This window comes from Myiozetetes cayanensis, unplaced genomic scaffold, assembly GCF_022539395.1.
Source record: "Myiozetetes cayanensis isolate MyiCay16 unplaced genomic scaffold, myiCay2020 scf14, whole genome shotgun sequence".
Taxonomy (NCBI): domain Eukaryota; kingdom Metazoa; phylum Chordata; class Aves; order Passeriformes; family Tyrannidae; genus Myiozetetes; species Myiozetetes cayanensis.
The window spans coordinates 6,728,057-6,754,283 of record NW_026087048.1 but is presented as its reverse complement, the minus strand read 5'-3'; the positions used below and the strand labels follow the sequence as shown (position 1 = coordinate 6,754,283).

General features: G+C 40.2%; 1 protein-coding gene across 4 annotated transcripts in view; it reads left to right on the top strand.

Annotated features, from left to right (window-relative positions):
• MYZAP (myocardial zonula adherens protein) overlaps positions 1-25,730 on the top strand; it is a 53,996-nt gene extending 28,266 nt beyond the window's left edge. For 3 of the 4 annotated variants that reach the window (XM_050309867.1, XM_050309868.1, XM_050309869.1), the window contains exons 10-13: positions 1,149-1,254; positions 12,028-12,111; positions 12,519-12,619; positions 13,594-16,179. In XM_050309867.1, coding sequence (XP_050165824.1) covers positions 1,149-1,254; positions 12,028-12,111; positions 12,519-12,619; positions 13,594-13,696 — 394 coding nt within the window. In that variant the 3' untranslated portion in view covers positions 13,697-16,179. Of the gene's footprint in view, positions 1-1,148; positions 1,255-12,027; positions 12,112-12,518; positions 12,620-13,593; positions 16,180-20,183; positions 20,871-21,524; positions 21,748-22,671 lie in introns of those variants that run through there. The other variant, XM_050309870.1, reaches the window with a different exon arrangement.
• Positions 25,731-26,227: the final 497 nt, after the last annotated feature.

Genomic DNA, 26,227 nt, shown 5'->3' with positions numbered 1-26,227 from the left:
TCTGACTCTTCCAATGAGATACTAAATATGTGTTAAAATTGCAATCAAAAATATGAATTGTAGTTTTGTGAGACCTTAATACTCACGACTGAAAACCCTGCAGCAATGTTCTGAATTTGTTGAGTCCTTGTCAAAGTGCTGCAGTTAAATTTCTGTAGAGTGCTTCACTTTTAATAGAGACATTTTGGGGAAAACAGGATACAATTCAGTCATTCAATGGAATCATGTCTTACAGTTTGCCATCTGCTGCTTTGTCTCAGAATGGTAGTTCTATTTGCAGCTTCAACAGTTTCTTGTGCTGTGCACAGACCAAGATAAAAAAGCTTTTTTGGTTTTGATTCCCCTCCTCCACTTCTCAGATTCTGTCCAGTCCTGAACCTTGGAGTACAGAAGTTTGTTTTGTAAGCAAGTAATTGTGTTCTTTGAACAATTTTAAGAACTGTACATTCAGATAAAAATGGACACTCCCATGGCCAACGAGCCAAAAATTTATCAAAAAACTTCACTCCTGTTTCTTTACATATTCTAAGACTACTTTTCTGACAAGCTGACAAACCAAACTGGGGCAGGAATTCTGTGGGTGTTCAATTTCTGTGTTAAAGAAAGAAATGTAGGATCTATCTGAAGAGTCACGTACAAACTTAAAACAGTCACAATTCCTGCTGACTGTCGATGAGTTAATACCACTCCAATTAGCATTCTGCTGCTCTTGGCAGCTCTGCCAAATTCTTTACTCAAGGCTTTCCTGCAGTAAGACAGCTTTGAAAGCAGACCTGCCTCCTGGCTTTTATTCACTATACATTTCCAAAACGTTTATAGTCAGGCTAAATGTGTCTTTCTAATGATAAAGGTCTAGTTGTCTAAAAACCTTTCACTTAAAAGAAAAACATATCTTGAGATGAGTTTTGTCACAATGTTTAATTGTCAGCACTTAGAGCTCTGAGTAAGCATGCCAGTATGCAAGACAAAGGTGAGTAAACTTGGGTGGAGACAGGCACTTGGACTGAGATTACCATTAAAATGCACTTTGGACAAATTGACATCTGTCAGTGGAATTTGACTCGCCTATCCTGATTTATAGTGAATAATGGGGGTTTTGCTTACCGTGCACAGTTCCCCACATGCTTGATCCTTGCATGCCTTGCTAGGTCACAGCACTTGGAGGAGGTCGCAGCCAGCCTGAGAGAGCGAATCAAACACCTGGATGATATGGTGCACTGCCAGCAGAAGAAAGTCAAGCATATGGTTGAGGAGGTGAGATCTAGTAAAACAACTCTGAGTCTTTGGGGAGCACTGATTCTTTTAGTACACATTCCCAAGGGAACTCTGTCCTATGTGCAGTTTCCATATGGCACCTTAGTTCCAATGGAAGATGGGTTTAGCATCTGGAGGGAGTGAAGCAGAAAGACGAGGTGAAAGCAGTTTAATGCAGTGGCTGTGGGTTGTGAACTGTCATCTTTAGGCTGACACTAATTCTGAAACTTTTTGTGGTAGTTCAGGAAATGCAACATCCAACTTGCAACTCAATTGGAACCATTCAGAGGGTACCTGCTGACACAATGCAGGCTACTCATTACAGGTCTCCTTCCTGTACAGAAGTGGAAGGCAAAACCTGACCTATAGTGTTTTATTTTGGTTTTGGAGAGTTTTGTTTGGGGTTTTTTTGTTCAGTTTTGTTTTCTTAATGTGTTTCCTCACAGAAATAGGTCTGCAAACACAGTTTTCCACCACTCATCTTTTTTTTCACCCTGATCTTGGGACATCAACTTGTCTGATGTCATTTCCTGTAAAATTTTAAGTGGAATTTTGCTGGGTAGCTGCTTCAACTTACAGGCTACCTATGTGTCAAGAAACTGTTTCACAGTCAGAAGGCTTTAACTGCAAACACTTCTGTTTCTCCAAATGGATGAAAGAATGACATGGGAAATAGTTAAGTTTAAACTGGAGCTTTACAAAGCAGACTAAGAGCTCTATTACACGAGCCTTCCTGTTCCACAGAGGACAGACCTTCACGAAGTACTTTTTTATTTATATTTGGACATCTCACATTCACAAAATCATGTTTGGAAACCACTCAAATCTAAGGCATTCTTTCTGCATTCATAATGTGCTGTTACAGGACTTCTGATTAGACATGGTTCCATTTTTGTCAAGGTGGCATTTACATATATATTTACCTATATCTGTTTTGCTTCACAAGATTCTTATGTAGTTCTACTGTATGATCAGATGTGTTGATACTAAGTGTCTTTTACATGGAAGGATTAAAGTTCTTCTGTCATATCAGACATATCAAGTCTTGAGGTTTTGTTTTTAGCTCAGCTTGCCATTCTCACTATTTTCAAGCATCATAGCTGGTCTAAAACTGAACTAACAGTCTTTACACTATGGTATTCTGTTAAGGAAAACTTTTCCAATCTAATCATCCTATTCATCTAATTAATGAATTATAGGAACAATTATTTAATCTGTTTTGTATCTCTTTGCACCAACCATCATATTATGATTTTTTTCTGTTTGTTCTAAAGAAAAGTTCTAAAGGACTTAGTCCCTTTGAGATACATCTGGCAACCCAGATGATTCTAGTGATATAGGAGGATGGTGGCCTAGATTTTGCCCTTTATTATTAAATATATTTTTAAACTGCTGGATGTAACTTGACCCCTAGTGGGCTGCATTGGCATAACAAATCCTTCCAGCTCTGTTGGATGTTTTGGCAAAAAAACATGTACAAAACCCCATGTACAAAGCATGATTATGATTCCAAAAATATTAGGTTTAATGGGTCAGTTTAGCTTGCTGATTCCTTGTAATGTATCTCTGCTGGTGCCTTCATATACACAGAAAGCCCTTCTAGATCATCTGCTTATCACATTTAACAAGGAGAGTGTTAGTGACCAAGCCACTACTTCTCTGTCAAATATGTCTACTTTTAATTGATGTCTGCCTGCTTTTCAAAACCACTTAAGCCTTCGTGTAAATTTTTGACTGCCATGGAGCCATAGGGAATACATTTTTGCTATCTGCTTTAGTCCTTGTATGTTTTAGTTGTTCTTTTAATTCAGTTTCCTTGAGAACTGCATGAACATCTGTAGCTACACCTGTGTTTTCACCAGTGAGCTGGCTAAAGACTCCTGCACCAGAAGTTTGATCAGGTTAGATGGTCCCAAATACATGAGGCATTTAATGTGGGTGGTTTGGTTTTTTAATTTTGTTCTGTCTGTGGCTTGTGTTTGTACTGTGTTTGAAGGAATACCCACGATACAGTTGGCATGCACTATTTTAAACTGAACTCCTAATTAAAGGCCTAAAATTAGCAGCCTTGATAGTGTAGAGAAGAGTAGGTGTCCACCATGGGGAAAGAGAAAAAGCATTGCAGATGTGAGTGCCCTCAGCTATCCAAGCATGTGGTGTTTTTCCTGATTTTGTGTTCTTTTCTATGTAATATTTGTAAGTGGGTTTAGGTGTATTTTAAGCAACACTTGCTAACTATGCTGTAGAAGCTGAGAAATCTTCAACAAAAATAATGAAAAGGAATGTTATCTGAAGAGTCTGTTCTGAGTAGCTAGTGAGTAGCAGCACTAAGAATACTTTCTAGAGTAAATAGGGAAGATTGCAGCACTATTTAAGTCCCAGAAAACATACATGAGGGTATATTTAAGCACACACCCTCTCTATACTAAACTGATTGCAGAATATAATGGGGAAGAATATCTAGAAAGATGTCACAAAAACCTGTTGTGCTACTCATTATTAAGGAGCCCCTGGTGGTCTAGTGGTAAGGGCGCAGCACTGTCACCGCTGAGGCCCGGGTTCGATTCCAGGTCAGGGCCACTCCCGGGCAGGTGGAGCTCTTTAGCCCTTAAAGGCAACCCACCTACGTCCTAAGGACCTCGCTGCCACCGTCCAAGCTCGCTTGGCCCCGGCAGATGAACCTTAGGATTAAAGGGTGGGCTCAGTTCCGCGCACACTGTGTCTCACCTAAAAAATCCAATGCGCAGGCTGGAAGGTGTAAAGACCTTCCCCGGATCTTCGCTTGCGAAGACTGGCCATTATTATTACTCATTATTGCAATAATTTCATGGTTGGTATCTGTAAAATAACATGCCATCTTAGGGTTTATGAGGGTGTTATAAAGATTGATAACTTGCATTTAAATAATTGAGAAAGAATGATCAAAGCAGTGCGAAATCTTGCTTTCTGAAATGCTGAGCTGCTCTGTGGCACGAGAACAGATTGAGAACAGGCTGGCCTGGGAAACTCAGGAGAGAAGTGTAAAGAAATGAAAGAGAAGAAATTGTTGGCAGTGCTTTTGTTAGAAGCTGAAACAGAGCTGCTGCCTGAACTATATTATTATTATTATTATTATTATTATTATATTATCTTAGTATCGTTGGACACAAATCTGAAGTAAAAATGGGTTTATTCTTTCAGTGTAAATCAGGAATTTGTGCTGTTACCATCTTCAATTTAGACAAATTTGAGAAATGAACATCACTTTAAAGAGGTGCTAGAAAAACAAGATATACTACTTCAAAGTTATATGGGGAACTGTCAGAATTGAACAAGCTCTGAAATGAATCTCCTGGCTGAAAAAAATCACAAAGTAGATTCTTCTTTAGGCCTTTTAGGGAAAGAAGACAGATCACTTGTAAGCGACAGAAACAGGGCACTCTTTAAAAGAACTGCAAGAAGTCGAGAGGAAGGGAAAGAGAAGTTTTAGAGTGGAGTTTTGTGATGCACTGGACAGTTCCCAACACCTCCAGTGCTGTTTTGATGGCATTTAAAATGTATTAGGAGGTGGTGGTCAGTCCTAACTTAGGCAGGCATGAAAGGGGATGATGGCAGAGGAGCGCCAAATGTAGGAGGGAAAGAATGTTAACACCTTCCTCTTCATAGGTCCCTTCTTGGTGGTACTGGGTGCAGTGGCTGTGTAATCTAGGGAATGGAACCCAAGGCAGAGAAGGACAATCACAATTCAGTGTGCTTATACTCCTTAGCAAAGACATCATTTGGTTCTATTTTCTGAAAATAAATCCTTCCACGTGAGGCATTAATAGAACATTCTTCAACATGATCTAGTCCAGTCATAAATTAAGAAGGAGCACAGAAAAGAACTTTCAGAAGAAAAATAAATTGAAGAAATAAAATGGAAGTTTGCTGGAGCTGGTACTTTCATCATCTCTCTGTGTTAGATCTGATTCACATCCATTTTTCAGCCTTGTAGGGATCGTCTGCTATGAGAGCCAAGACTGCACCAGCTGAGCAGAAAGTCATAGTATGCATAGTCTTAAAGCCTCATGTTCTCATTAGAGAGATATTGCAGATGATTTAAGGCTGGCAGATTTATCCCTGTGTTGAGCTTGTTTGTTAAATAAATCTGTTTGTCCACAGCTTAGTGTAGTACATTTTAAATGAAGTGCTGGCAGTTGAAAGTGCAGGACCTGCATTTGGCAGGTGTTTAGAAACCCAGCCCTTTTCTCATACTGTTTGTACATTGCAGGCTTGAAAAGAAAGCGTGAGAAGAGACAGATGGCCACAGTGGGTCACCCAAAGCTCAGGGTTTTTTTAGCCCTTGCCTTTGTAGTTATCTTAAAGTGTGGCTGGGCAGAGAGAGGTTTTCAAAGACACTGTGAGAGGAAGAATCTGCAGGGAGATTCTTAGGTGAAAGATGGAGGCACACAAACTTCAGGCCCTTCTGCTAAGATGTTTGCACTGCAGAGACAGAATTGGGCAGGCAGATGGAGGCACAGAGGTGCTATGGGAGGGTGTGGAAAGCTGCTACCACATTCTTTCCTTCAGGATTGAAATTGCTCTTGTTCTGTCAGAGGGGTGAAAGTTGTCTTTTAAGTATCTATTCGATACAGTCAACCAGTTCATCCTGTGCCAGTGTAGGAAATGTGAGTTTAGTGTAAGATGTATGAAATGCAAAGCAGTGATTTTAGATCAGTGGCAAAATTATTTTGTGGCTTGATCTCAGTTTCAAGCCTGGAGAGAATGAAGAGAACTTTAGTTTTGAGATGTGTGCAGTTGCCACTGAAATGGATTGCAGTTTCATTGCACAAGAAGCTTGTTTTATATGTAATATTGTTTCACTGTTGAGAAGCAGGAGAGGAAAGGAAATAAGAATTAACATTTTGTGAGCAAAGTGAGTGGGTTGATGCAGATTCTGAAGGGGTCTGAAGAGAAAAGGATATTTGATTTCATACCAAGAAATTATCTACAGAACTCATATTTCACATGAAATTCCCCTAACTACTGAATTGAACTGTCTCTAGGTCATGGCCCATGAGCTGTTCTCCAGCTTTAGTCTCAGATTCGTTGGATAATAAATGGTGACCAAACACCAGGGAGAAGCTGTCTCCTGTTGTGGAAGATACTTGCATGAAAGGACAAAGTACTAATGAGCAAATGATGTCCCAAATACAGAAGATACTTTGTATTGCACAAGTGGGGAATAAAGAAGAAATTTTTCCACCAAAGAGTTAACCATCTGAAAACATCTGTGTCAAGATACTCCATCTCCAGATATATAGGAAACTTTCCCTGTTTTAATATGGAAGAACAGTTTCAAGGTCAAGTAAAGGAAACTGCACAGAAGCCTAGAGAGTGAGAAGATGGAATCATCAGCAACAAACATGCCAAATTTGTATTAACCAAAATCTGCATTGTATAGTACCTACCACAAAAACAGAACACCAACAAAAACACAAACAAGAAATGCAGAAAGAGAAACCCACCTTGGGAGCTTGGAGGAAGAAGATAAAGGACAGAACATAAAAAAGTTGCCCCCTACTCCCCCTCTGCCCAGTTCAAGTGTTTGGTGTCCCTTAGTGGACTTGAACAAGCAGCACATTGCTTATCTACTGGCAGGAGTAGAGTCGCTGCTGGTGTTTGGTGAGAGTGTTTATACATGCATAACATCAGCCCTTTCAGCTGGGAATTGCCTGGCCAAGTCCTTAATTAGAACACTTGGCCACTACTGAGGTAGCTCTCAAGGGGGTGGTTGAACTGCAGACAGGGAGCCAATGTCTGTAACTCATTAGGACACCTCAGCCCATGGGCCTGATTTGGCAATACATGTGCATCAGACTGGCCTAATGTGTTCCTGCAGCTCCCTGCTTTAGGAAGGTCTCTAAGTTGGTGCATTAGCTTAAATCAATCAATTGTTACTTTTTCATTAAATACAATGTGAGTTTCAAAATATGGAAAGTATTGATGGGTTGCTCAAGTGATTTAGGGAGGATTAAAAGGCAAAGGTGTTTATCCCTATTTACTGTATTATTGTTCCCTGGAAAAATTTCAACACTCTTGTCTAGCCTCTGATAAATATCACTTAAGGTCCAGTGAAATATTGGACTGAGGAAAATCCTGTTCTCCTTGTACAGGAATTACCTATGAGCTTTCAGGCTGATGTTGCAATGCCTTGTCTGTCTTGTTTTGTGCATGCTGTGTAGCATGTGTTTGTTCTGTGTTTAGTCATATTTATGACCAGTTTGTTCATGTCTCTGTATCAGTGTTATAGATGCCCAATCCATTAATAGGAGATGAACAAGGAAAATACAGTATACTTGAATAATATATGATACTTAAATATGTTAAAACTATCATGTTCTGATAAATATTTTAAACTAATGGATGATAATGTAAGTGGTACATGTTGACTGAGTTTACCCAGTAGCTGGATCTGTTCCAATCCAATAGATCACTGTATATTTTAAGCCTCCATATCTGTGTCCGAGTACACAGAATAAAATAAAGTTTTCTATTTCAGGCTTTCTTTATAAAAGCTCTACAATTGAACATAATTTTAATTTACTCTTAAGATGCTCTTTTCTTCTGCTTCAATAGCTTTGTAATTCTGTTGACTTTCCCTTCTAATACCGCTACTCAAATCTCCAGCATTTCTTTAGGGACTCTTAGGTCTTGCAATTCTCCTCTTGACTGTTCTTAGGTGTTCTATCCATGAGATCAGATTAATGGTGTTGACTCTTATATCTCACTTTCTGTCTTAGTGAAGCAAAGTTTAGTTGCTTGGTGGTGCAAGAGAAAGAAGTGCAGCTCTTCCTAGAAAGAATTTACACATCCCATTCAAGTAGCATGACAAATGTTTGGTATTTGGAGACTCTGTAAAGTGCATTAGTGAGAAAGAAGTAGGTCTTCGTTGATGGAATCAACAAGAATTGAATTTTCTGGGAGTTGCCACAAGATATGGTGACAATCTAGAGACTGAGCGAGCTTGAGAGAAACGACCTGAAGGTTTCAGAAGGAGGCAATAGGTAACAACAGCAAGAGGATGGAAACAAGGAGGAGAGAGTTTGAAAAGAAGTGCATGACCATATGAATCCTGAGCCAGTGGATAATTTTAGGATGATTCACATTGCATGTGGGGCCTTGTGTGCTGATTCGGATCACTGGAAATTGCAGTGGGTATGTGAAATGCAAGCTGCACACCCAGCACAATCTGCAGGGAACTTCATGGATCGTGCCAGGATGGGGAGAGATCAGGTGTCCTTCCTGTGAAATGCTGGGGATGGAGGTGAGGTGGCTGAAGGGCTGAGCTCACGTGCACCTTGTGCAGGGCTCCTGAGCAGCCCCTGGGACTGCCTGAGCCAGAGGGTTCATCTCTGCTGGCTGTTACGGCACTGTGGCAATGCTCCCCAGCCCCTGGGGTGGCCTAAAGGCATATGATGCCCCTCACTCACTCACAGACCTGATAAATTACAAACTGTGGCTTGGGCCTTGTAGCTTTTCCCTTCCCAGTTTTGGAACAGGCAGGACCAACGAATGCAGTGGGGTGGGGGAGGGAAAAGAGAATGAAGTGGTAGGAAAGAGGGTGACTCTGTGGCCCAGGGTTGCTAAAGTCACAGTTTTACTGTTAGCAGAGCTGCTTCAAAAGCAATGCATGGGTCATTAATGTAAATGATATTTCTAAGTAGGTTGCCAGTTGTGTTTGACTGCATAATGTGGACATGAATTTTATGGAAATACTGGTAGAAATGTGGAGTCCTAATGATGCAAGTCAGGTCAAGAGCTAAGTGCTAGGGAAAGCCTGTTTGGGCACTTCTAGAGAAGGTTGGGAGAGAGAGCCTGAAGGATATACCTCAATGGTGCTGTAGAAAATCATGAAGAAATCTGAGAGGGAAACTGTGCAAATGCCAGATTTGGGAGCAAGTTGCTGAGTTGGCAGTGAGCTGAAATGCTAAAATCTGCATACACAGCAAGGATGAGGTGGGGTATAGGCCTTGGGTAATGACCAAAGAAAACACAGGAACATCTTGGTGATAATTTTATCCTAGAGTAAGTCCAGAAATTAGTTGGATACATCAGTCAGTCAATGGAATTTGAGAGTCTTTGGCTTGCACCGATTTGTTTCTGACTATCCTGACCAGACTATTCTGGCCACCATTTGGGCCTGGAGTTGAGGACTGTGTTTGACCTAAGTTCTCCCCTCCTCCTCCTTACCTTACATTCAACCCAAAGTCAAAATCTGTTGCTCTGGCACCTACTAGTTATTCTCGTGCTTTATGCTGCTCCTTGAAGCAAAGATACTCTCAAGACTTGGATTTTTGGGTTTGGGGCTTTTTTTATTTAATAGAGTAATATATTAATATAACTCCTTAAAGTTATTCATATTTTCCCTGGTTTTCTGTGACAAATCCCCTCAAGGGTTAATCAAATGAGGTCCACTCCTGGTCTGGTGCTAATGGTGTAAGATGATGTGTACTCAAGTCCTTATTCAGTAAATAAACTTTTTTTATATAGTAAATTACTCTGATGGGATGTGTCATCTGTGTCAGGCCAGTTTTTTCAGCCCTTGAACTGCAGTAGCTGCTGAGACAACTATTTGGCCACGTGTCTGGGGGTGCAGCATTCCTGCTCCATTCCGGCCCTGCTTTCCTTCAGCAGGGGCCTCACAGGGTGCTCTGCTGCAGTAGCAGGACTGTGCTGCAACAGCCTCTCATTTTATCCACTGCTGAATTTATTTTTCCTGGAATGTATTTGGTTTGTGTGGCTGTGTCATTGAGTTCCCAGTGTTCTAAAGATCCACGGAAAGGTGTTGTATAAGTTACAGGATTGCCAGCCTGACCATCCTGTGATCTGCAGGGTCCAACCACACCATTCTGGTTTGCTGCTGGACGGGGGTTTGGAGCACGTGGTGATGCAGAACCACATTGTCTACAGACGAGAACATGTATTTTAAAAATCTGGTCTAATTCTTCAGAGGGACAAAGAGGTGGATTTAATGGGTTCTGTGTATTATGTAAACATGTTCCAGTGAGGTAGGGCATGCTGCTGTGAATGGGTCAGTCTGCTGGTCCTTAGGATACTCTCACCAAAATACAAAATGTCTTTTTGGAGTTCAGTTCTGTGTTTGGGAAGGGGAGGAAGCTGTCTGTTAAGGTATTCCTCTTTGTGTTCTCTGTCAGATTTTAAGGTGTCCATGCTCATATTTGCCTTTAGACTATTGTAGTGAAAATATCTCAAGAATATCCTTAGGGAGTTTGTGTCTTCGTAGCCAATGTGAAGAATAAACACATAGAAGTTTAATTTTGATTTACACAAAATCTGTTTGTAGCTAATACTGGTAAACATAATGGTTGGTGTCACAGTTGATTTCCTGTCTTAGAACCTTTGTGTCACAGAGTGAATATAACCTAAGGTAAATGGCTATGAAACACAAGAGTTTGGGCTTGCTTTTGGATGACAGATAATTTGATCTCTTCTTCGGAAGCAGAAATATTTTGTGTTTGATGTAAAAACCAGACCAAGCAGCTGATGGGGTTGATTACTTTCAAGAATTGCTGTGTGTTGGGGTAAACCCCTCCCCTGATAACACAGCTGTGCTTGGCTTTGGGCTTCTTTGTGCTGCACTGATTAGTGGTGTTAATATTATATCCTTGTATGCAGAGTAGGAGAACAGAATATTAATAGAGAAGATCCACTTGAAAGTCCTAAAGGAACAGTTTATCTTTTTGAAGTGGAATTTATTAGCAGGACTCATGCTACTGTACCAGTGAAGACATAGCTGACCTCGTTTAGTCATACTAATAAACAAAGTTGTAATTAAATATGAAAATCAAGATATGCTCTAAGATTTTCTGAAAATGCTACAAGCTTTGTGTTTCTGTGAGTTGAAAACTGAAATGATCTTAGCTTTAGATGACATGAGTAGTTTTACATGCACTTTAAACTAAAAGAGAAAGAAGGGAAATACCTGATTTCGAGAAAGATGGATGATGACAACACTCCTGTATTCTGCAACTGTTCAGAAAACACTGTATTTTAGCTCTTCCAAGTAATAACTGATCATTGTGTCAATGAGATGTGGTAACTGAAGTCATGGAGACTAAATTAAATTTCCGTTAATGTCACATCTTTCCAGGTTTTTTTGTTTTATTTATGCATTTGTTTTGCTTCATATTTTTCTGTGTGTTTTAGTTTAACTGTTTTATAACATCTAGTAAATTTTTGGGAAGGTGACAAATAAAATACTTTGGGAAGGTGAAGATAAAATACTCCACTGCTGTGGTTTTCATTATTGTACCTGGAGTATTTTATCTTTCTCCTTTAGCAGGATGAGAATATTTCTACTAATCACGTGTTTCACACACACTGGGAAAGTTTTACAGTGGTGTTTTTGAAGGGAATGTGTTTGTTCACAACATAGATTTTAGGATATAGAGTTAACAAGTGGCTGGGGAGATTGCCTGGAAAATTTGACCCAAGTATTTAGTGGTCATTTCTTGCATATCAATGTAGCATAATGACCGCCAGGAAAAACAAATGTTTTCTGAGCTTTCCTTTATTTCAGTTGAACTGTTTCACAGAATTAATTCACTTTACTAAAAGTCCACTAAATTTGATAGCTAATCCACGAATTAAAGCAGTTTGTGAATATTTTAAGGTATTCAGTTTTTGCTGAGCAATAAAATTAAACATGCTTTATCCTGTGCTTCTGAGGTATTTTTCTTTCTCTTTCCATCTCAATCAGACTAAATGTCTTTTTTTCATTTTTCTTCATAGATTGAAATGCTAAGGAAGAAAGTAAAAGAAAAAGAATTATTTATAGTACAGCTTTTAGAAAAAATCTCTTTCTTAGAATGTGAGGTAAGGCATTACCTTTTATGTTACTGTGATTACTTTATGAAACCAAATAAAATTTGAACCAATGTCATCCAACATTATCTGCATGCATATTTACATATTTACATGCATATTTATATATACATTTATATTTTATGCATATGTATTTGTATTTTCAAATGAAAATTAAACTTATGTAAAATCTCACTATTCACTCTGACTTTCTTAACTTACAATTTTAATGACTTAAATCAGAAGATTCTGAATAAAATTGTTGGTTTACTTTATATTTTTTCCCCAGAACTAAGGATTCCTTTATTTTCTCAATCAATACTTTTACATTATTTCTTGTGGGGTGAAGGCAATGTGCAATTTTATTTCCTAGTTTCATTAACATAATTTAAATAAATATGAAAATTACTGTTTTCCAGAATAAAGAATTACAAGATAAACTGGACTACTTAATGGAAAACCAACCAAAGACCAGTATAGAAACCAGAGATACTGCTGTAGAATGTGACCTTCCATACAGGTATTTGTTTTTCTGGCTTGTTCGTAGGAAAAGTCCCCATAATATCCCTCACTGGTGCTGTATTAGAAACCTAAACATTCCCATTTCTGCACCAGGACGTTGTTTCTGCCCTGTGGTGGCCAGGGACTCTGCAGCCTGGTTTTGGGAAGATCAGGAATTGTGCCTGTCCTTCTCCTCCCCTTCCTGTGCCCTGGGCCCTGCTTGGGGTTTCACTGACCCTGGGAACACGGCTCAGGACTTGCACGTGATCTTCCCCCAAAAGTCACCACAGAGAAGGGCCAAACAGAAAACAAAATACTAAGCTAAGGAGGACCACTGCATGTCACTTGAAATACGATGAAATCGGCAAGCAAAGTAAAATTTCCTTCATAATTTAAAAATGTACTCATTTCAGAGTTTGGCCTAGACCATAATTTAATGGTATGTGTTTTGAAACCTTAAAGCAGTGTTTTTCACTCAGGGTGTCAACAGAAACCTATCTTTGTTGTCTTCTCTGTGGCCTCTCTATATGTAAGCACAGTTCCTACTTATCAGACACTTTTTCTATTTTTGAGGTTTATCTCTGTGAAAATGTACCTCTGTGCAGTTTAAATTTCATGGGATCACTTTTCACAATTAATTATCCTCTTAAATTGCTCTCTTTTTTGTTGCAGAATCCTTTAACTGTGTTCTTTAATGTAATATTGCTGTCTGTTTCTGTTGTGGGATCCTTAGTCCTAGTAAGGTTATTGCTGGACATTCCACTATGAGCTCCAGCAAATGCCTGCATGTCAATGTACCAGTAGGTGCCACAGTGTTTATCAACCATTCGTTGTGGCATTATAGAAAAGAAATATGGAACATATCAAATAAACTAATTAATTTTAGCCAGCCAGTATCCAAACAGGGCACAAGTTCATTGCCACGGCATTTTCAGCCCAGCTCTCTGATACTCTGACATCAAATCTCTAAGGTTTTTCTTGTCTCCTTAACAGTCCAAGTCCTGAGAATAGATGTCCCGAGAGCCCGAGGCCAGTGAGGACATACACGCCGTTCAAGAGAGTGCTGGAATTCAACACAAAGAACAGCACATCCTGAGCACTCAAGTCCTGGTGCTTTCTAAATATGAGCAGATCTCTTGCGCCTTTGCAGCTTGATTAGATAAATTGTTATCAATTCATAGAGAAGAACAGCAGCATGGAGTCTTGCTAAATTTATCCTGAAAGCAGCTTTTTAGTAACTTTGTCTCTGAAGTTACTACTGGCGTTGACTGTGAGGGGAATATGGAAGAGGCGGGGTAAGTGAAGCAGCAAATGTTGCTGCTTCGGAAGCTGCCCAGTGCAGTGCGTCATTTCAAATGCCTGCAAGGAGTTGTACAGCTGTACAGTTTTTGTTTTCTTCAACTGTGTTGTAGTTCTGTTTGTGTGATGAAGCTCTAACCTATTCTGTTGTCAGTACTACCTGAAGTGGTGCTGGCAAAGGGCACAGCGTGGAAGCTCCCTGTGTGTCCATGTACAAACTGAGAGGGCAGATCATGCCTGTCAGAGACCTGGCACAGTCGAGGGCTCTCTTCACCTGGAGCAGTTCTCTTGTACCCAGCACTCTTTGCTGGGAGGGAGAGACACAACTGGGTTGTTCCAAACAATTCCCTCAATACATGAAGGTGAATGTTGTGTTTGGTGCTCGAAATAGTAACTGATAGAGCAGATTATAATGGAATTTGCTTTGTTGGACTGAAGCAGCAGTTTGCACTTCCTCAGTCATGGGATAGAGTGGCCATTGGTGGTATATCCAATAGTAATTGTGTAGGAAAACCCCTGACTCCTTATTTATTTACTTTTCCATTAGAGGAAGCCGTTTTCATTAAACAGAATTTTGCCTGCTGCAACCTGCAGCAGTCCCTGCAATTCCTACAGCAATAGCAATCCTGAATCAGGATTTGGGGTTTTGAGTATTTTTTTTCCAAAGCACTTAAAATCTTATCCTTGGCTTGATGTAGCAGCAGGAATTACTGCATTTAGTACTGAACTCATTTAAATAGATAGGGGATTTTCTTTACATCTCGTTTTGATCTCCCAGTCTCAGTGAACTTGAATTATGAATATTTTATTGTAGTTCTGTTAACATGAATAAAGGAATTTTTTTTTTTTTAATTACAGTAACTACAGAAAACAAACAACTTTTGTTTTGTATGATCAGTATTGTTCTTGCATTCAGCCAATCCCAGGAGGTACTGACCCTGCCACAGGGATTGCTTTTATCTCCAGTCTAATGCAAGTTTTTAAATTCAGTCCTGCCCATTCAAATCAAGTACACTTACTAAAGTTGTATTTAAAATAATAATACTGACCTCATTCTTAAACCACAAGATGATGAGTAGTGACTTAACTCCAGTTCCAGGGATAAGATTTGTGCCTGTGGAATCGTATCTCCATCTAGTGGCTGAGAACAGCAATTATTTGGATGGTATCTGGTTTGGAAGTGAAAGACATTAAAACCTAATCCCAACTGGTATATTAATGTTCACTAGGGATGGAGCTTTAGGTTGTTACATAATGTCTTTTAGCATTTTTGTGCCCAAATAGTCCCTCTATATTTCAGGAATTTAATTCTGAACCAGGGTTTGTAAAAGTTACCTTCAAACTGAAGGTGAATGGATGAAGGTGGTATTTTTAGATAAAAGGAAATGTGTGTTGTTATAAAAGAGAATAGTTTAAATAAGTGAAAATCCTCTATCCTTCTGGTTTTGGCCAGAATTCAGAAAACAGAACCTGATGACTGGGAGGTGCTCAGTGAATGATAGGAGAGGGCAGGGTATGTATCAAAATGCTGTTTTGACACAGACTTCAGAAGTAAGTTCATTCTATTTTGATAGAGGATCTCCTCTGAATATACTGCAAGCTATTTTAATTCTGAGACTTGCAAAATTATGATAATCTGCTCAAGACTTGACCAAGACTGCAGCAAGGCCTTAAGTTTTTACAGTAAAGTTTTCTGTGTAAATTCTCTCTTGACTGTTTGATGAAATAGGGTATTTTTTTCTAAACCAAATAAGGACTGAAGCCTATGATGTATTTTAAGAGCAGTGAGCTGGGAGACCATAATTTGATTGGACTACTGGTCTAAATTTGGTAACTCTGAAGAACAGGAGAGGAACCATATTTATATGATTGTGTTACATGAAAATGTAGAGCTTTCTAATCAAATCAGCAGCAATGTAAATTAGCATAGATAATAACAAATCTGACTGAAAATACTGTAACATTTCTGTATAAATTTTGTCAATTTGAGATTGCGTTAATTAGTACTATAACTTTAGAAACTAGTAAAATTTCTGTAAACAGCAATAAAAGCCATATAGAAAGGTCACAGAAAGTGCATTAAATGTAAGTCAATTGTCTGACTACATTTGTACCATGATAAGTATTCTTTGTGATTTATTCCAGATACTCTGGAAAGTGTTTTGGGATACAGTTTTCATATATGCTGTATAGATAATGCATTACGTTGTATGCTTTTAATACATCCCGTGTGTAGGACATGAAAAGGATAAATTGCAATAAATACTGTATTTAAACTTGCTATTCTGTTGTGTCAACAGTTATTTAGAAATAAACCTGTCTTAAAATGTTGAAAACTGTTATTCTGCACAACCTTGTTTGTTCCAAACACGTGTGGATGCAAAGCGGCTCCTCCGGAGCCTCGATGTTCCTGTCGGTGTTTCCTTTGGCAGATGGGCTCCTGAGAACAGGAAGGCACTCCCTTGCTAAAGACTCCTTCTCGAAGCCAAGTAACAAAAGTAGATTAATTCTTTCATGCAACAAAGAACTATTCACTGCACAGGGTAAACAAGAACTGGGCAGCACAGCCCTTGCAAAAAAAACCCTCAACCCTGCAGCTTCAGATCCTGCAGATAACATCTGAATACATGTGGGATGATGTTCTCCAGGCTTCAGCAGGATGAGGCTGGGATGGCTGTGGCCCTTCTTTATTTACAATTGATATCCACTCACTGATAATAAAGATTTATTTTTAAGACTGTCACAATAAAGCAGTCTGCATGTCAACTAAATAAGAGGTCATGCAAACGTGACAGTCACAGTGTTGCAGGTTTGCAGTGCTCAGATGAAGAATGTGAAGTATTAAATTCAAGTAATGCTTTCCCCTTGGTACGTGTATTCAGTACAGATTGCCAACAGGACCTCATAAAATCCTGTGGAGATCAGCAGTGCTCAGTGCTGAACCTACAACATGGGATTGTAGGAGTTGAACACTTTTCAGAGAGCTTTAAATACTTGTTTTGACATCTGAAGACTTTTAGACATGGGCAGATGAGAAGTAAGTTCCCTCTGCATTAAGCCTGTAATTCTGCACAGGAAATCCTTGCTCCACAGAATGGAGATGTACATGCTGAGAGTTTCATTTCACTTACATTTTATTTCATTCCCGTTCAGCACCTGGGGCTATTTGCATGTGTAAAAGGAGAAATGCGATTGAGAATCCCAAGTTAAGGCCCTTCCAGCCCTACCTCAAACACCAACATGGAAGGAACATAGCAGAACAAGGTGATAGCGGCCATCTAGTACTCAAGGTATGCAAACATTTTCAAAAGAAAAAGGGACCTGATGATTTAAAGAGAAAATAGGTAGAGGTGAAGGTTTGTGAGGTTACAGTATTCTGGAAAGGTATGTGGTGTGTAGGCACTACAATGATCTGATAGTGGCTTCTCATATGTAAACCAGTATGTTGATAGCTGTAAGTATATATAGATCTGCTTTTAAATTGCTTGGGGCTTTTTCTAGAGAAAAAGTGTTAGGGGAGGGGTTTGTGTTTTGGGGTTTTTTTAGGAAAATAAAATGAATTATTATGAAGGTGAATCATGCTGATAAAAAGGTGTTGTGGTTTTTTTTCCCTAAATTAAATAAAAAAAATATTAAATTCCTACTATACCATTTTTTCCTGTTATTTTGGGGGTAGTTTATTTTGTCTGTGTGGCTTGTTTCCTCTCCTTCTGCCTCTTAATATTTCCACCTAGGAACAGAGAAACCATAAAAATAATTTTCCCTCCTCCCTCTCAGAAAACCTACATTCTAAAGTTTTTTTTGCCCTTTTCCTAGTGAAAAGAGGTAACATTCTATAAAGCTGAAAACTTTTCTTGTAGAAATAATACTGAATTGCCTAGCGATTCCAGCCATGCTCTTGCAGAATAAATTAAATTTAACTCTAGATATCTATTGACACAAAACAACTCACCAAAAACTATTTAGCAACAGCTCAAGAGCAGTGGTCTAATGATTGTTCCCTCTGGACTTTCAGTTCCCTGTGGGCAGAAGTGGTTTCCACGCTCAGCCTTCCCACTTTCTCCTATCTGCAGAGGAGAAAGGCAAAAACGCAGATCAAGTGTTCCTTCTGCAAGAAATGTTCGATAGATGGCATAACTTAACCCTGCATTACAGAAGCAACAACTCAAAGGACTTGGTCCTTGAACAGCAGGGGATCTCCTGGTGTGAAAAACTCAGTGATTTCCTCTTCTCTGAACTTTTAGGCAAAAATCCCCGAGGGATTTTCCACAGGAGATGATCCAGGTTGTGAGTAAGAGACAGTGAAACAGTCCCTTCAACTCATCACGGAGCAGCTTTTCTCACCCTGGCTGTGGTGTTTTTTCTATAGGTAGCTGCCTACTTGATTAATCTCATTTCCCCCTGCCCTCAGCCTTTCCCTGGGCCATCCAGCTGTGCAAACAAAGGGCAGGCGGATATTTCAGAGCGCTTCCTCCTGCAGTCCCTCTGGGCTGGGCCTGCCTTCGTCCCGCTCAGAAAACAACCCCCCCAACAGCAAATGTGCCTGTTCTCTATTGCTCGGATCGAGAAACCTCAACTGGGATCAACTTAAAAAAGCTGCCAGTTTGGAAGTTCTGGAGTCCGTGTTACACCACAGTCTGAGCTGCTGTGTTCGGGCTCTGCATCACACATGAACAAGTGGGAAAATAAAGGCCGTGTAAACACTTCAACAGACCTCTGAAAGCCTCATGCAACCGGACCTGCCCGCAGGTCCTGATGCAGGACGAGCACCACCGCAAGCATGTGTGACCCTTCAAATCCTGTGTTAAAGTTGTGCTATTTATTCACTTAAAAAAAATGTGTCTGGAACATATCCATTCTAAGGTTCATATTTCAAAAGGAAAAGTAATAAAATTTTAAAATAAATGTATACTAAATGTAGCACAACACAGACAAGGAAAGATGAAACCCCTGGATTTTAAAGTCATATATATTGGCCAAAAAACGATATCAGAAATTTCCATAATAATTTATTTCTGCAGAAAAAAATTAATTTCAGACTTTATTGATTCCCACAGTAAAACGGTGTCAAAAAACTTAAGATAGAAAGATACCAGATCGGTGTTCGGGGAGGGGGAGGAATCAAGAATCCTGAAGGAATCTCTGAGGGCTAAGAAGCAGAATTACTGCTCCCAAAAATTGCTAAAAGATGTCAAATTGGTCCCAAAAGCAAAACCAGCCTTTCAGCTGCTTCTCCGCAAGTATTACAGCTGCCACGTTCTCTAGGAAATAAAACACATTTCCTCAGCTGTTGTTCCTGTTCTCCACATCCCGCAACTCCATCCCTGGGCCGCCCTCGGGGGGCCGTGTCGGCCTTCGCGTTCCGAGCAAGGCGGGCCCTGTCGCCGTGCCGTCGCTTCCGGCAAGATGGCGGCGCCCATGCTGGTGCCGGCGGGTGCGGATGGCGGCGGACCCGGGGCTACGCGGGCGAGCGCTGCCCGAGCTACGGGACATGCTGCGGCGGCAGGAGCGGCTGCTGGCCGACAGGTGAGGGCGGCCGGGGCAGCAGAGAACGAGCCGCTCCGTCCTGCGGGGGCCGGCGAGGCCGCACGGACCGCTGCGGGGCAGGGAATGCGGGGAGCGCTCGGGCCGTGCGTGCCCGGGTGGTCCCGCGGGCAGAGCGAGGGAGCACCTCTGCTGCGGGGGAGGGCTGAGGGATTGCTCAGGGGATTGCTCAGCCTGGAGAAGAGGCTTCGGGGTGACGTAATTGTCCCTTTCCGGTAGAGGAAGGGAGCTTACAGGAAAGATGGGGCAAGACTATTCACAAGAGCATGGAGAGACAGGACAAGGGGGAATGGCTTCACACTGACAGAGAGGAGGTTTAGGTTAGATATTGGGTGTCTGGGGAGGCCCTGGCACAGGTTGCCCAGGGAAGCTGTAGCTGCCCAACCCCTGGAGATGTTCAGAGCCAGGTTGAACTGGGCTTGGAGCAACCTGGTCAGGTAGAAGATGTCCCTGTCCATGGCAGAAGGTGGGACAGGATGATCTTTAAGGCCCCTTCCAAGCCAAACCATTCTGTGATTCACTCAGTGAAAACACGTGGTTGAGCTGCAGGTGCTTTGCATCTTAACATGTTCAGAAATCTGTAATGTAAATAAGAAGGTAACTTTAGAATGTAAAACCTGACCCATTGGCTATCCTAACAAAACACTTATATATCTCAGATTGAAATAGGATTATTTATACCCTGTGTTTTTTTTATTTTGTTTTGAGTTGTTTTGTTTTGTTTTGGTTTTTTGTCTTAGGAAGTTCATTTCTAGGCTTCCAGATAAGGGTAAGAAGATCTCTGATTTTGCTGAAAAGCTGAAGCTTGCCATCTTGCAAGAGGAGGAACTAACCAGGACTGCTGAGCTGTTATCTGCTGTCAGGTTGGAGTTTCAGGCAAAACAGGAGAAGATTAATACAAGCGAACAGAAAAACAAGGATGCACCGAACTGTGAAGATTCCTCAGACTTTAATGAAAACTCTAATACTAAAGAAGTTTCTGAGATTGCTTCCAAAAGGCAGGAGGCAGAATGTATTGAGGAGGATGCCACAAGTACAGCTTTGGAAAATCAAAGGACTCAGAGGAAAAATGATGAAGTAAAGACTGTTAGAAAAGATCAGAATCATTCTGCTGAAGTTGTCTCCACATCAACCACGAGCAGTCATCTGAAAAATGATTGGCAGGTCTCTCAGAGCAGTACTGAGAATGGTACAGAAAGTGCAGCTACATTGGATGACAGCAAAGACACCTTGGTTGATGCCTTTCAAAAAATTACAATTGTAGATGGGGATAAGAGTGAAAAAATATTGGAAAAAGGGCAGAATGTGGCAAAACATAAGGGCAATGTGTTTGGAAGCCTGTATCCCAAGACACCACATTACATTGAAGTTCTGGAGGCTCGAGCCAAGAACCCAGTCATAAAGAAAAGCAAATTTAAAACAAATGTGTAAGTATTATGGGATAGAAAAACCTTTTGTGAGATACTTGATGTGTATAAAATTGGAAATGGTACAGAATAAGCATGATGGCTTTATTTTCCAATCATGGTTAAAGAGAGTCTCATGACACAGAGGGTTAATATGTTTCTTTTTAGCATTAAGTACCACAGAATCTCAGCACTGAGCAGTGGCCTAATTCTACCCATTTGGAACAATTGTGAACCTTCATAGAACTTCATAGCTCAAGCTTCAAAACTATGAAACAATTGGCAAAACTCTTGTAGATCAATTCTAGAATGTGTAGAACTTTAATAGCAGGAAGCTTTTTGCTATTCCTACACTTCTAGGGAAGTTACAGTTCACATTGTCTGTACTGGGAGCAATCTGTACTTCATGTGACTCCCAAAGCATTGCTGCTTCAGCTTGCTAATAAATTGCCATACCTGGTTTGTTCACTGCCAGTGTAAATTGTGATACTGTCTCTCTGCAGAGAAACAGTTTTAGTTTTTCTGAGTGCTGTTTTTTTTTTCATTTGTGTGTGTTTTCATAGTACTTCATATTTCTTTTCAACTCTTACACGTTAAAAATAAGTTTTGGAACTGAAGTTGTTCAACCTTGTTCTGCAAGTTTGGGTCACAATTTAGGTGTTTTATGTCTTCCAGACTATCAGGAGAGCACAGTGGGTCATCTCTTGGTTCCTCATTGAGTCAGTCCCCTGGGGGACTTGGCTCTCCAATTTCTGCTGAAGAAAGACGACTCAGAGATAAGAAACACTTGGATGATATCACAGCAGCTCGACTGCCACCACTTCACCACTCCCCTGCTAAGCTGTTACCCATAGAGGAGTCCATAGCAATTCAGATACAGCAAAAAGAAGCTTATGAGGTATGAATTTACTGTTTGGTCTGAAAGCTAATTATAGCATCAGGATCACTCCTAAAAAAGAAAAGATAAAGGGATCTTTTGATGATGACGAATTGAGATGGGCAGACTCTGAGGAAAGGCACTTGGTCTTGTATGTTTTCTTTTAATGATAAAATTAGAGAATGTATTAATGCCTTCTGAAACTGTTATTCCTTCATTAGACAAAATCTTTGTGTGTTGATATGCTAACCTTACTGCACTCATTTCACCTCTGACTAGAAATTAAATGTATGCCTTGCATATTAGTCTTTGAAGAGTTTTTTGCCCTTGCATAAACGAAGGCTTAACAGTATTTGTTATTTTTATAACATACAAGTGTCTGTGTTTGCCTTTAGTTGTGCTGTGTCTGAAGAATCCAAGTTCTGAAGTTCTTCAAATGCTGTTGTAATGGATTTTGACTTTCTAGGTTGTAGTAAGCTAATGTTTAAATTAGACACTATTGTAAAAGTGTTTGTTGCTGCTTATTATTTTAAAAGCTAATTTCATCATCTTTAAGGAAGGCAATTCATTTGGAAAATGGAGACATTCTTTGCCAAGGTTGCTGAAAGACCAGCATTGCTTTTGCTACATGGTTACTGTGCGCAGTTGCTCTCTTATGTGAACTGATTTTGTTCTGTAAAAACTCACATTAGTTTATCACAGGTGGGGGCTGCCACATGGGGATTCTTGGCTCTTATAAAAGGGTCTTCAAATATTAATAGCACAGTTATGTATAAGCGTGAAAAGAAACCTAAAATTTCTTTGCTGGTTACTTAAACTTTTAATTAAACGCAGTCTGGAATTGCTGATATTATGATGTCAAATTTATACTTTAATGTATTAATTTTTCCGTGACAATGACAAATGAACACTTTTTCTAACTTGTGTCCTTTTTTTCTTATACAGGCAATGCAAGCCAAGCTTGCAGCACAGAAGCTTGCAGAGAGACTGAATATAAAAATGCTCAGGTTTGAACCAGAGGGAGAGGCCTCAATGCAGTACAGAGAAGTGAGAGATGAAGAGTATTTTTCATCAGAGGACTGAATTCAAGAAGGGATGTCTGGGGATTCACCATGTAACTGATCTTTGTGCAGTACTTCTTAAAACCCAAACCTGAATATTGAGAATGCTTGATCTAATAGTTTTTTTCTTAAAATTTTCACCTTACAGCTTACGGAAGGGTTCAGTGTAAACCTCATAAATATACACATGACTAAGTGGTAACCTGAGTGCTATTTGGGAACGGTTTTTTGAGCACTTGGGGCTGTTAATCCTTGTGGAATGCCCCACAGTTTTCAGCTTTAGCAAAGTGAACTGTTTAATACCCTTTTGCAGACCACCTACAAGAGAAGTTTTGTTCTGTGCAGAAATGTGATTGCAAAGGGTACACATGTCCATAAAGTAAGCCAAGGTGCCTGTGAACTGCTCACATATAGGAAAGCTCTTGTATTGTATAAATGTGAGATACTTCTTTTACCTGTTTAATATTATCTTGCTTTTACCTTGTGGTGAAAATACATACCCAGACAGCTACAATAAATCCACCATCCTTAGGCTGTAAGTCAGCTTCTTATCACACAAGAACTTGTTTCTGTGCCTGCACCTTAAAATAACACTTTCTGTCCTTATGCTGTAAATAGCTAAGAATTTTAAGTTATTTTGTAACTCAAATTCTGTTTGGGCTTTAAGGGACTCTGGTGTTTTATTTTTGTTTCTCATGACAAAGCACATCAAGAGATCAAGTTAATCTGAAGACTTTAATATTTTTATTAAAGATTTTGAGGTTTTTCCTTATTTTTGTACACTGTTTTCATACTTTGGAATACTATTTTTTCATAATGTAAATTAAGAGATCCACCCTCTGGTTTTCTTGAAGAAAGTGTTCTCTGTATTTTGAAGTTATAGCTGTTCTTTGAAGATAAATAACAATCTTCCTTACAATAACATTTTCTGCAATTTAATATGAATTTTTGAAAGATCAGGAACACACCTGAGAAGTATCTTACAATAATATTCCATGTTGACTAGGATATTCCAAGCCTAGTTTGAGTTTTGTTCTAGAAAGCAAACCTCAGAGATTCCTTGTATAATCCATCAACACTTGTTTTCCAAGATATTGCAGCACCTGTGTGTGCAGGGCTGTTCCTGGATGTGTCCATACTGCTGCAGGAATGGGGTCTCTGAAAATCAAAGGTGTTCCACCTGCAGGTCATTCAAAAAGCTGCATGATATTATCTAGAAATGGAGGAGGAGGGTCTCTAAAGCTTCTTGAGTGCATACAGCACTTTAGTAACAGTCAGTAACTCTCTCCCAAACGCTCCACAAGCTCTTCCAGGCAGTCCCTGTGGCACAATCCATACCCTAGCACTGTGGTTTGACAGGTGGAACTGCTGCTGCTGTGCTAATTTTTTGTCTAGGTCTTCTGTTGCTCTTTCCTGTACCCCTTTCTCTCACAGCCTTCATGTTGTCATTGTTCATTGGCTTCTCATCAGGTACTCTTCTCTTTTTCTGATTAGACTTAACCTCCTGTCACTCAGCCAGACTCATACTCTGCATCCCTGCACCACCCGTTCCCTTTCATATGACATTGCTGGATCTGCATTTAAGTCCTGCCCTGTGTCATGGATCCTCCTGCCACTGCTACCTTACCTTGCTTTCTGAAACTCCATCTAAATACCAGCTGTGCACCTGGGCATCTCCTGCTCATCTCAGTCCACTGAGTATCCCACAGAGACCTGAATGTCTGAGTTTTTGCCACCGCTGCTTTCCTATTGAGTCTTTGCTTTCCTATTTCCCATATTGGTTTCAGACTCTGCAGGTGTTTGACCCTTCCAGACCTTCTGTTCTTTTTATTACCTTTTCCTGTTTTGTTTTTTTTTTCCTCCTCTCTTTTCTGTGTTCCTTCTTCATCCTCCCAGCTTCTCACCATCACTTGCCTTTGTCAGCACAATTTTTGGCATGTTGTGAGTCATTCACATTCATCCCTCAGCATCCATGCTGATGACCCAGCTGATCCCCAGTTGTATCTATTTCTGTTCAGCTGGAACACAGGCCAGGAGTGCTCCTCTATTGTGGATGCTGCTCATTTCTCAGATCACCTGCTTGTGCAGCTGCATCTTGTCATCAGCCCTCTCCTCACTGCAGTCTGTAGTGCCTAAGGACAACTCTCAGGAGTGTTTTGGCTTTCCCTTTGCTGTTGCATGAAGCACAAGTTGCCACTTCCAGGCCGTTCACATCTCTTCCCCTTCCCAGGATCATCACCCTTGTCCCTGTACTGGCTGTGCTGTCTCCTGTTACGATGCTGTGTTTTCTCCATGCTGGCTTTTCTGTGCTAAAGGAATCCACACAAAGCTGCACAGTAGGAATCTGTTTTCTGGAGTACTGAAATCCATCTCAGCATAGGCTTCTGCTGACCATTCCTTTCCTTTACGAAAACTGAGCTTTCCTTGCACTGTTAACACTCACTTTTGCTCTCTAAACTTTGTGAAGCAGAACTTTGTGGGAGAGAGGGCTGTGTGAATACAAAGCCAAGCTTGATATGAATTTTAAGTTATTAAAAGTTTTTTATTACTGCAAAACCTGGAAGCTTTTCTGGGGAGCTGTTGGTTCTGAGCACAGGTAAGCACCTTGAGCTAAGATTCTGTGAATGACAAGAATGCTTTTAGGTACAAAGGGAGTCCCATGTTGAGGAAGATGTGCAATCTGGAAGTTTGTAAAAGGTTAGAGAATAAGAGGATCATGGAATGATTTGTTGGATAATAAAAGGACAAATCGTGGAATGGCATGGTCATACTGAAATAAGTTTCTGATCAAGTATGGTATGGCTGTTGTGTATTTTGCTGTTTTCCAGTTCCAGAACATGTATATTGAGAGTTGAGGAGATTGTTCCCTGTTTTGGGAGTGGACTGATATTGAAATGGGCTGCTAGCACAGTAAAAATAAAGAATTGATAATGTGTTACTGAAGTTCCTCTTGTAAATAATGTTTTCTTTTGGCCACATAAAATTTAGAGAAAAATTGGAACTCTTTTTCTTCGGTACTTCACAAAGAAAACACTGGAGATGGTTTAAGGAAATAAATTGCTTCATAGGGAAAGAAAACTTCTGGGAATGCAATGGGTGAGAAAAGACTCTTGAGACCTGAAGCTGACCCATCATACAGGTCTGAGAGATGGCACAGAGACAGAGCTTAACTGATGTCCTGTGAGCCAGAGGGCTGTAGCATGTGAGGCAGTATCTGAGCTGCAGCACCTGCAGTCCCTTGATTTCTGCATTGCTGGGGGTACCTGATTCCCAAACTGCACAGAAGAAAAGCACTCTAATTGAGTTTCTGTTTGCAGCTTCACCTAGGAAGGTGAAGGTGAGGGAAAGAATGTGCAATCTGGTTAGCCAGCTGTGGTGGATCTAGAGGATTTAGCCATCTAAAAATTTATGCTAAATATTTAGGAAGTAACATGTGAAAG